This window comes from Myripristis murdjan, chromosome 9, assembly GCF_902150065.1.
Source record: "Myripristis murdjan chromosome 9, fMyrMur1.1, whole genome shotgun sequence".
Taxonomy (NCBI): Eukaryota; Metazoa; Chordata; class Actinopteri; order Holocentriformes; family Holocentridae; genus Myripristis; species Myripristis murdjan.
In genome coordinates, this window is record NC_043988.1 from 10,580,245 (window position 1) to 10,592,489 (window position 12,245).

The 12,245-nt window shown below is 40.6% G+C and overlaps 1 protein-coding gene across 2 annotated transcripts in view; it reads right to left on the bottom strand.

Annotated features, from left to right (window-relative positions):
* The window catches only part of si:dkeyp-14d3.1 (transmembrane protein 132C), a 130,816-nt gene extending 118,799 nt beyond the window's left edge, over positions 1-12,017 (bottom strand). Inside the window, exon 1 of one of the 2 annotated variants that reach the window (XM_030061067.1) lies at positions 11,806-12,016. In XM_030061067.1, the coding sequence (XP_029916927.1) occupies positions 11,806-11,851 (46 nt within the window). In that variant the 5' untranslated portion in view covers positions 11,852-12,016. Of the gene's footprint in view, positions 1-11,805 lie in introns of both variants that reach the window. The other variant, XM_030061068.1, reaches the window with a different exon arrangement.
* Positions 12,018-12,245: the final 228 nt, after the last annotated feature.

Genomic DNA, 12,245 nt, shown 5'->3' on the forward strand with positions numbered 1-12,245 from the left:
CTATTAAAGCAACAACAAGGGGAGAGGAATGTTTCTATTTCAGACTAGATCAAAAGGACAAGCAGAGTGCTGTCGCACCGCTGACAAAATCTGTTAGCGAAAAAGAAATATTTGTGCAACTACCAATGCAGGGCACATTTTGTTTTCAAAGCCTCCCTGTCCAACTGCCAAGATGGATGGTCAAGCAAACTAATCTGGAGGAACAGACACTTATTATGGTTTCTACTAAGCCATGTATTTAGACATGGCCTTTCCAATGTGCAGAAAAGTGGGGAAACAAGAATTCTTAGGAGAATTAGTTGTACAAAAAATTTCTTGGAGGTAAAGCTGCTGTGGAGGCAGAGATAATCTCATTGTTCGTGCTCAACCTCACTGGTTGAGCCAGAGACTCTTCCCCGGGAGATGTGGGGGGGCGGCAACAATCATCAGTGGAAAACACGTAGTGCCGTGGGGTGCGAGCTTGAAGACCACAAGCTCTTTGGCTTGAATGTAAGTCCACTGAGGAGCTGCCTCGGTATGCTGGACAAACAGCTTTTCTGAGAAAATGGTTTGTGACATGATAAACTGACCTTGTTGCCGGTCATGTCCAACATGTTCCTCATGATATAATAATTTCAGAAAGAACCATGATGAGCCTGTTAAGAAAAAAGCTGCTCTTTTCTGAGAGAGAGCAACTGAGTCTGCATTCACCACAATGGGAGACTTGCCATGGCTGAGAAATTTGAGAAATGGCTTCATGATGTCAAGGACTGAGATGATTGGCTTAAAACAGTGCACATGGTCTAGACAGCCATTATGCTTTTGCCACTGCTAAAACTCAGGAGTCTCCTATCTCCTCCCTGTATAGAAACTCTCTGGTAGAGCCAAAAACCAAGGTAATGTTAAATCAGAGACAGTTCAGGAGAAACATGGCCCAACTCATTTCCTGTATTGTGTCATGTAGGTCTCAATGCTGCCCCCTTTTATCCCCCAGCCTTTTTTTTTTTTTTTTTTAAGTGTATTCACTTCAAAGGAATAAGGCGCATCTGAGTATGGATCATGACTGAGTCTTATGCCCCACTGTCACCGAAATAAATATTGTTTTTTTCCAATAAGAAAACAGGTCCTCCCAACATTTTTATATGACATTGTTATTTTCCAGACTAAAAAATCAGGTCAAAAATGAGTGTCTGTTTCAGCTAACCACTACCTTGCTTGGTGCTGCCTGCTACAGAGACTATCTGTCTATCTATCTATATCTGTCTGTCTGTCTATCTATCTATCTATCTATCTATCTACCTATCTATCTATCGATCTATTTAAGCTTATTAGCTAGGCTGCTGACCTTCCAAGATAATGAATACTATGGTTATGAATAAATGAAAAACAGAAGTCATTACCATTTGGTTCTTTTTAATTTGTATTCTGACCAGAGTTCCCTCTTTGCCATTCAAATTTGCCAATTAGTTAACTCTGAAAAGATGTGGCCTTTTGGCTCCGCCTACCGAGGATTGACTCCGCCAGTGAGATTATTTCTGCCTCCAGAGCAGCTCTGTCTCTGATAAATGTTTGTTAACTAAAAGTCCAATCTGTGAAACAGAAACTTTTGTGAGGTGTCTCAGTATTACTGCTGATAATGAGGACCTCTGGCCTTCTGGGATACCACTACAGAGTCACTGCACATCTTCTACAAGCTCTCTCATTACTCTGGAAAACAGAGAATACTCAAGTGGGACAGTGTGCTATCGCTTATTGCTTATCAACATTATACTGCTCCAGTGCGGCTGCACAATAGTTACCAGAAGACAACTGGTTATACTGCTTCCAGGGGTAAAATGTAACTGTATAAATGTGAAAGAGGGCAGTGACTCCGTTCACAAAGGATAGAATAATATTTTATTGCTGGAAATAAAACTTGGTGTAGATATGATATAGTCAGCTGTAATGCTGACATAAACCGTACATTCAAGAACATGATTTGGTTTTATGAAAGACTTCAAAATGACAGCTCCCTTCTCTGGCAATTTTTCAAACGATGAGTCCTTTACCCCCCTCATTTCTACCACTTTCATTTGGGGCCAGGAACAGTTGTGCCTCTTGTGTGGGAGCCCTTTGTATCAGGCTTGATGAGAGGTAGAGGGGAGTCAGAAGAGCATGTTATGTAGAGGTGTCTCTAACGAAAGATGGTAAGGAGCAGGCTGCACTGGATCATTCATGCCGTTCCCTTTAATATCAGTCTCTACCTCAAACCTGACTTCCTGATGCTCCATCACCACTACCCACTGGTTACAGCATCCTTCCATTTCCTCTGAAAGGCTCCTCTTCAACTAGCTCTTCAAGTTGAAGAGCTAGCCAAAAATAAATTACAAGTTCACTGCCCAATTTCTGTCTCTGAAACTGTGTGCAACTGTAGATCTGTTATCAAATAATTGATAAAACTCTCCTATAGGCTGTGTTTTCAAGTTTTTTATACACTTTATATGCTTGTGTGTGTGAGAGAGGATCTGCACCATGTTCTTACTTTTCCAGCGTTTGTCTCAGAGGTGTTTTCATGTTTACTGTGCAATATCACAACAGAGAGTGCTTCTTCACCTCTCATCCGTCTTCATTCACAGGGGGCTGCTGTCTCACTAAGCCGCCCGCCTCTTTCTCCTGGTCAACCCAGACTTTATTTCCAGACAAATTACTCCCTCAGCCTAAAGTTGCCTTCTTGACATGCAGGTCAGAGTCCTGCATATCTATTCGTGTAAACCACACTGGTTACCAGCTCTGACAAGAATAGATTATTTATACTCCCACTAAAACAATGCCTCCCTGTTCATGACATTGTGAGACGTGTTTAGTGTTTGTCATTTTTATAGGTGCAGTCTCTCTGCATTCCTTATTTCCTCTCACGTTTTTTTTGTTGTGCTCTCACATGGGTACAGTTTAAATAGGCATATCTACTTCAAGAATACAAAATAACACTTTCATTTGATCAGATTCACATAAACTCAGTCAAAACAATCTACACTTGTGTAAGTTCCAAAGAGACTGTAAAAAATTAATCACGACAAGGAAATCCCATAAATATGCTCATTTTGGAAAGTATCGACTGATAAAAAGCTTGTGGTTTCTTTGCTCTCAAGGGCCGAATTAACCATCCTACACATAGCATGTGCAATTAAGCCTGGAGTAGATTATTTCACTCTGAATTTCAACGGCTGCCATATTCCCAGAACATCTAATTACAGGCCCTTCGCACAGGAACCCACAAGGTTCTCTGAAAATGCACAAAAACACCATGAAACAACAAGACAAGTGATGGAAATCAAAAACACCACAGCTGGGCAAGAAACCAATTGCCAAGTGCATGTTTGCCTCCTCTTAACCTTACACATAGACAAGGGAATATTTAGCATACCCTCTGAGCAAATCATATGAAAACCTTGATCACTGTATGTGGGATCTCTGCCAGGCGTGGAGGAAGTTGGAGCAAAATGTGAAAGGGCAGCTGCCCTCTGTTCTTTCAATAGAAATATCATTTCAGCAAATTGGAGCTTTTGCTAGGTTTACTGTAAATACAAAATGAGATGGAGCGGAGGAAGAAATATGACACTAATAGAAAGCAAGTGTACGGTATATTATCACCGTTCCAATAATTAATTCAGACCCAAACCTGGAAAATCTATCAAATGTTTATACTGTCTTGGTTCTCGACCTCTTGTGCTTAGTGAGGGACACAAGGGGGCATACGGTTTCTAGGCAGACAAAATTCACCTGTCAGTATTCACTATTCGAAGCGCCTCCTTTATTATGTCAAAAGCATTCCACACCGCAATAGAACTCCTCTAGTTTCTAATTTATCATGACCAGACAACTGAGGCAGGTGGAAAAGAAAGCCTGCAGTGATGCATTAACATCTTCACACAGTTTTATTCCCCATTTGAATTAAATGGTAATATTTTTTTAGGCTAATCCTTCGTTATCACAGGGGTCATTCCTTCTCAGCCTGCTGTGGAGGCCCCGTCCAATTTGTGTGAAATAGAGGGCCCTGGGGTTAAGAGGAGAGTCTGCAGGAGCAGATAGTGGTTTAGAGAGAGCCGTGGTCGGATGTGCTAACTGCCAGCACTGTCTCCCTGGCCTGGGTAACATCACCGAGCTCCACAGTGACTTGGACGCTGCTAGAGGGCCAACTCACTATTGCCATCCTGTCCCTACAACTGGACGGTGCGCGCTCTGATCATCAGCTCACTGTCCCCTCGTGTGAGAAAAAACAGAGCAGCATGAATGCTCCATGCAGTCCAGCACTGAGCACTGGGAGGCTGTTGGACAGCAGGGGTGAGATGACAGCACCAAAACATGTCACCACTACACATGTGAGCGACAGAAACAACATGAACACTAGGGCAGAGCAATGCTTTGAGATCTAGAAAGCTAATGGGCTTCAGAGGACTTTTGTGTTCTTTTACTACATTTGAATGCAGTCACGCTGACTCAGTGAGTTCACTCAAGGGAGTTCATTAAGTTAGAGCCATTCCTGCAAGCCTAAGTTGTACACTGATTATGGTCTGAGGTGGCCATTACTTTCACGCTGATTAGAAGCCTGTGATTGTGTCAGGACTGATTGGGGACGCACACATACACTGGCATTCCAATTACGCCAAGTACCACCTAGTCACTGGTCACAGGGTACTTCAGGCCATTTACATTAAACTGAGTCGTAATGAACAATTGAATCTCAGCCTTGAAAATCAAAGCAGGGAAAAACACTGCATCCCATCACAACCACAGACGTTGTGCAGTATCACGACACATTAGTGATGACATGCACTCTGAGGAAACAAAGTGACAAGAGGTACAACAAGGTACCATGTTTTCTGTCCCTACCTACACCATGTCACCTTATTTACCGCTTTACTTGAATGTGATTTAAGATCTCTGGCCTTCAAGTTCATCAGCTGCCTTCACCTTGGAGACTGAAGAGAGCAGTACTATTAAGCTATCTGGCTTCCAAAGTCACATTAACAACTATGCCTTAAAACATATATGCAACAGCCCTGCTTGTACAACAAGGTGCTTTATAATAAAATGAGTGAGTGTGTGCTGTCTCACCATCCCCATCATGACACACACATGCACAACATAATATCTATGTCTAATGATAGGCTGTCTTTCATCTCACAATCATAAAAAGATGTTTCTGTGTTTGTTTGTGTGTATGCTGCTATGTATATAACTATCTAGCTGTATCTATGTCCATGTGCCCTTGCAGACATAAATACGGCCTGCTGCAATCTGTGTATGTAGCAATAACAACAGTGCGTGTAAACAAGTCGACAAAGAGCCCAAACATAAGTTCTCTTGTTGTATAATGTCATTGACGGTTATTAGCATATGAAGAGGATTATAAGAGATTAAGCAGCAAAGGTGTGAATATTTATGATTAAAGCAAAAAAAAAAAAAAAAAAAAAAAAAAAAAATCACAGCAATACAGGTTTTACTTTGTTTTATTCATTATATCCCGCTCCTGTGATGTGTCTCATTTTCATTTCCCCTGGCTGGGTTTGGCTCTTGAAGAAGTGTATCAAAAGTGAAAACGTGTACAATATTTATTGAAGTATATGTATCTGTAACATGTAGTGCAATCCGGTCTTTTCTATAAGACATTTAGACATGTCCATTTGAAGTTGTCTGCTTTACATGACTGCTCCCATTCCCTAAATACCTACAGTATGCATTAACTATATTTTACCACCCAGTGCCTTGCTTTGAATATCATGTCCCTTCCTGTATTTACAGTGAAACTCTTGACTGGCCAAATGAAGATGAACTGCCATGAATATTAATAACATCACTGTAAGTCACCGCTGCTGTTAAAGAAAACAAGCATCAGGGAAAAGTTCCTCTATCTAATTCATATGTTATTCTTCCGGTGCAGAGCTGCACTATCAGTATTTGTGAACATAAACAAATCTCTGTCAAAGTTAGCCACCGAAGAGCTGAAACTTTAATCTGAGATGCCATGCCGATGCACAGCCTGGACTGCTCCGCTGACAACTGAAGGGAGACTGATTATGTTGACTCAGAAAGTAGCTTGATCTCATTTTACATCCAAGTGAGTTCTACATTAAGGTACTAGTCTTACTTCCAAACTAGAAAAAAAAAGTGCTGTCTGAGGCATCTTTTCCTTATTCAACGAAGTATTCTCAATGTAGATGGACCATGACATCACAGATGAGAGGGCATATCAAACTTTTCTATTATGTTCCTGGCCATGGCAGATGATGGTGATTATTCTGACCGAACTGCCCAAAGGACAGAAATAATATATTTAAAGGCTAAAATTAAAAGGTAGTTTTAAGGTTGCTGTTCAGCATTCTATCGTGAGTACACCACTCTGAATCACAAAGAGGCACAGGACTCCCATTTTAACATAATCTCGGCAATCAATCAGCCACACTACAAAGAAGTCAATGGGCCTTGACAATATATACCTGTCAGATCATTGCCTCTAATGCAATGAGCTCCGATGCCTCTGATACACACTGACAGCTCCACACAGAGCCAAGCGCTCGCTCACTCAGAAGTACTGACAGCCTTTTGTCCAGCCACCTGTATGTGATTATTCAAATCAAAAATGCATAACGGATGGGTAGTTGCAGATGCATCTAAACTGACAGGCACCAAGTGATCCCAGGCCTAGACAGCAGCAAACAAAAATCGACACTTTAACGAGCCAGAAAAACAAAGTGATTAAAAATTAAACAAGGCACAAGCAACACTAAAATGTTTAGATATTTTGTAATTTTAACATTTTGAATGTTTTGACTGTGTTTATTCCATAAATGTGTGTTTGCTGTGTGTTTGGCCAAGGCTTCCGAATAATAGAGATACTAAGGTCAGTTTCACTATCTTGGTTAAGTAAAGTTTTATTAAACCAAACTTTATTACAGAGCCCTATTCACATCTGTGCTTGTGATGGAGACACGGGGTTATGCAGGGAAATGAAGTTGTTGAGTCTATTCATACTGGTTAACTTCAAAGCCTTAATGCGCGATAGATTAGATAAATATCCAATATTGAGGGATGCTGGCTTAGCAGTTTTTGTTTCCAGAGAAGGTTCCCATGCTAATAACACTTTATTAATGTATTGCAGTAATGAAAACATGATACTCCCACCACTTCTTATTCAGTGGTTCTTGAATACCACATGATTCAACAGCCTTTATTTTACAGTAAGTGCAACAAATTTCATTTTCTCATCTTTATTGGATGTTGACATTACACACTATTTTTTTTTTTTTTTTTTTTTTTTTTTTTTTGTAATGTGGAGCAGGAATATTTACGCCTTAGAAAAAAATACACTTGAGCACAAGAGTGTGCAGCATCATGTACTGGAGCCGGTTAGAATACTAGAGACAGAATAAGCATATGAGAAGTGTTTACAGGGATTATTATTATTTGCAGAAATATTGCATCAGATGATAAAAAGTCTGAGCAGTGTGTACGGGGAAAACTGTGTGAACACGCATAAGTTTCAACTTGATGACAAAATAAAGTGTTGCTTAAGTCGACACTGCAAAGAATTTAAGGCACTTCAACTTAAAAGCACAAGTTTCCTTTTTTCCTCCCCTTCTGGCAGTAACAGTCCCCACCCTTGTACACAAAATGGGATCCACAGACCAGGTAATCTGACTTTAAAGGAACAGTTCACTCAAAATACAAAAAAGAGAAACATCTCCCCACTTAAGCCTTGCACAGTCTCTACATCAAGAAAGTTTATGTGTGATTATGTGTTTATGTGTGAATTTTACAGTCTGCCGCAATCTCCTTCAGCCAAATACCATGGAGCAGGCATTATTTTGTATTTTTGTGTTCACACCATCACTAGCAGCAACAGCTTTTTCTAAAAACAATGTAAACTGCATCTAACCCCTCTAATTCATCCTTGTTGGGGAACACTTAATAAGATGTTCTTTTAACACATAAATTCACCAGGCATGAACTTGTGTATGCGTTTTTAATTTGATAATAGGTTGAAACTGACGAACAGATTGCATCACTAAATTGCACTTGGGAGATTTTACGGCAGGCAGCCCTACTCGAGTTGGCCTCCTGTGTTTGCTGTTTTGTCCTTCTGCAGTGCCACACCTAGTCGATGCTACGTGACGGGATGTGTGCTCTCTTGCTATGAACCCACAGACAGATTGATGAGGAGGAGGTCCTCAGACACAACTATCCACTTACTAGAGAGCACACAAACACTGTATCAGCATATTTGTCCGTTATTACAGTGAACCCCCTTACCTCCACCCCCCGCCCCCACACACAAGCACACACATGCACACAGACACACACAACTCCCCCCATTAAAGCTTTTAGTGACACTACTACTGCAGATCCCATCCCATCAACTTCCTTAATCATGAAATTTGATTAAATTGAATGTAAGATCAAGGCTCTTATAAAGAGACAATTAACACACAGGGCAGATGTGCTTTGTGGAAATATTATAGGACATTAGACTGATGATATATGACATAGGGGCTAATACCTTCTTTTGACTCAGTGATTAGAGAACTACAGTGTACTGCTGTATGCCTCCTACACACTGAGTATAATGAGCATGAAAGAGCAGTACAAGGAATTTAGATGAGGGTCCACCAACTCATTGCTTTCATAACATGGTCATTACTCAGACAAAAGTGCAAACTTTGACACAATCCTACAACTTAAAACATTTGGCATTGTTTGTTACTAGATACCAGAAGGGTTTTAAAACCCAGCTTATGCCATGCTGTTGCTGGGCTTCTCTTTTCCTCTCCCCTTCTACTGGGAGCTTCTATGGGAAATACCCAAACCACACCAAATTGGATTTGATAGAATGGAAAAATCAGCCTCTTTTTATCAGTGTCCTGTGAAGTGCACCAGTGCATGCTCAAAGCACAGCTGTAAGATAGCCTTGATAAAAATACCACCAAGCCAGGGATTTCTTCTGTTCTTTTCATGTTCTCTGATCCTTAAATAAACATCATAACTGAATAAACACCAACACACAGGCAACTGATACTACAGATCTTGATCCAATGCAAGCTCACTTAAAACAGGAAAAATCATCTAGCTCTAATCGCCATATCAGCTCCTGACGAGAACACTGGCTATAAAATAATGGCAAAGCAGTGGTCTGAATCAGAATATAGGATTAGTAATGCCCAACTTGACCTTTTGGGCTTTGTTTGAAATATTGTAAGGCACTGAAAACTATGAAGGGTTGCCAACAAGCAAATTCCAAAAGCGCAATTTATATGGCAAAGCATGAAGGCAAACACGATCAGCCTATCAATATTTTCTCTCAAATGGACATTACTATGCTTTTGTGCGATTGAGATTATCAGTTGTGGGCACAGTTAACTCTGTGGAGTCAGGACTCACAGATGACCAAAAGCAATTGCACAACTGTCTTTTAATCCATCAACTTTAGCCACACTTCCCTTTCTAGGACACTAAAGAAACATTCAACTGTCTGTTTAAATTTCAACTCTCTTTCTCACCACTAGCCCTTTTTGCTTGCTCAAGGACACGAGTTGCAACTCTTATCAGGACTGCCAGGGGTGAAGAGGAGGAACTGGACCTGTGCCACAGCATTAGGGCACTGGACCACAGGAGTGGATCTTTCCGAAGACAATTACAGATAATAACTCTCAACTGAGAAACAGCCCGTGAATATCTGTGGGGTTACTAAAATGTTGGTGTTCAGAAAATTCTTCCGAGACCAGCCCAATTCTTTGACAGGGATAGAAGCGCATGAGGACAGACACATGGCAGAGACAAAAGACAGCATGATCTGTGTACTAAGCGCTTAAAGATGTAGACTGAGGGCTATCCTTGCCTGATCCCCTTTTGGATCTTGTTAAGCTCAAGGATAAGAAGGAGGGAGGGAAGATCGGATATTCCTCCCAGGAATCCCAGCCAGACATCCCACTGGAACACACCTAGCGGCTTCAATTAATAGAGGGAAGGATGGTATGTTTTTAAATATGAGAAAATGAGGTCATTTCTGCAAAAATCAGCATGAGGAAAAAAAACAACAGAAGAGAGACTCTAAATTTATTGCTTTTGTTGGTTTTAAGGGCCATTTAGGCATCTATGAATATTTTAGATTTGGTAACATTCAGCCCTCATATATTTTGCTTTTCAAGACACTGGATATTGCTCCAGTAGGACCAAAGCAAAGATCTTCTTAACTATCATAGCTTTATCATGCTGCACAGGGATTTTTGTAGCATAAATTCAACTGCCTCATTTCCTGCAGCCTAGTATCAATTTTCATCACTATTCACATAATGACTTTGACTGATAAACGGTGTCCTGCAGCTTTATGTCACAACACTCTATAGGGATCATACAGTCTATAGATACTGAGAAGAGCTTGGGCTACAAAGATCATTACCAAGCACTTCAAAACCTGTGAGTGGCCACTCCTAATAGTGACACTGTCAATTAAGAGTCAATCTCTGTGATAAGAAGCATCATGGCGCTAGGGTCATCACTCACATTATGCTGTAATTACAAAACATTTACCTCTGGAGGGATCGCCGGGAAATGCAGTTTAGATTCAACAAAGCCTTTCACTATGATGGAAATTGATACAAATGCTTTTCTTATTTGAACCATGACGCTATACTGTGCGCATAGGCTTCTATACGCCACATGGGATTAATAAAATCAGATATGTCTGGGTCTGCCACCGAATAAGATTGAGCTTTTTTAATGCAATTTATTTTATTGCAGTTGAGATCAAACTGAGCATCTGAAGCCATAAAGCTGCACTGATTCAAAAAAAACTTCTGTACATGAACCAAAAGGAGTTCTGCTCTGTTCAGGAAGAAGTATTACCTGCTAAAGCGAGGTGAGATTAGGTGAAAATATTGATACTGCTTATTCTTCTGGAGAACAACTATAAGATCAGCCCAATTCGATCAAAGGGGATGGATTCAAAAGCTGCTCTCAGATCTCTACAATCACCTGGCTGCACGTCAGCCTAAATAAATGCCACCTTTATCCCTGTGGCTCCAGAAAGATTGATGCCAATGTGTCATGTGCACAGAGACTGACATTTACATAATCACTGTTATAGCAAGAACTGAGGGAGTTGGGGGAAACTGCTGCAATAAACAGATGCATTTTTTCCCCTCTCCATAACATGCAGTGGTGTTGTGTTGCTGTCATGTTGGGATTTCAGCCGTGAAGAGCATCACTCACTGTTGCAGGTCTCGGTAACTTTTTTACACAAAACATTTCCCTGCCCTGGGATATAAGCTTTGATGTCAGACATGAGACAAGCCAAAAAGTAATAAAGGTGCCCATAGCTTCAACTGCACAAGAGAATCCTAATCATATTCAAATATTCATGACAAAAACGTTACCTCAGGTCAGAGCTGTTCTGGGTGAACTACACAGGTGTAATGCCATTGAGCAGACATGTAACATGTGAAGCCTAATTTAGGATATCATATTGTACTTTATTATCAAAACAGAGAAAATAAATGTCTCCTGAAAAATAAAGTGAAAAGAAAAAGGGTGACACCCAGAGACAGACACATCTCAGGTGATGTTGCTGTCCTGTATCCCCTTAACTTGCCTGGTACAGTATCTCATCCTGTTGACCTTTACATATTAAGAAAAACCCTACCTGGCATGACCATATCTGAAAAATACAGGGGTGTGTAGACAAATATGCACAAATGTGTAGGTTATCTAATTCAACTTCTGTAGCGCTCCGTTAGGAGAAAAACATAAGATCCTGGCTGAAGAGACATTAACAGGCAAGAAAAATGTGCTTACCTCCTAAAAGTGCCATGAGTGACTGAAGTGCGAGGATATGCAACATGTTTCCTTTCGCCTTTGGAAAAACAAAGAGCCCCCCAAAAAAGATTTCGTGTAGATAACTATCTTATTTCAAACGGAGAAACGTTCTTGCTGCATCATTAGTGCCTACAAATTGAAAAGGCATCTTTTCGGGTAAAAAAGGGTAACGCAAGCTCCATCCACCAAGTTACAATACGCGACTGCTGTAAAAAAAAAAAAAAGAAAAAAAAGAAAAAAAATCCTAGCGAATGTGCGTGTGTGTCGAAGTATTCACTCAAGCCTTGTCGTTAATTGGCTTGTTTGTTGCAGCTGTTTGATGCTTTTTGTCCAAAAAATACAAGAACTGACCAGAAGGAACTTGCGCGCCGCTTTGCAGCACTCCTAAAAGCATTTTAAACCAGAAAACAGACGGCCGG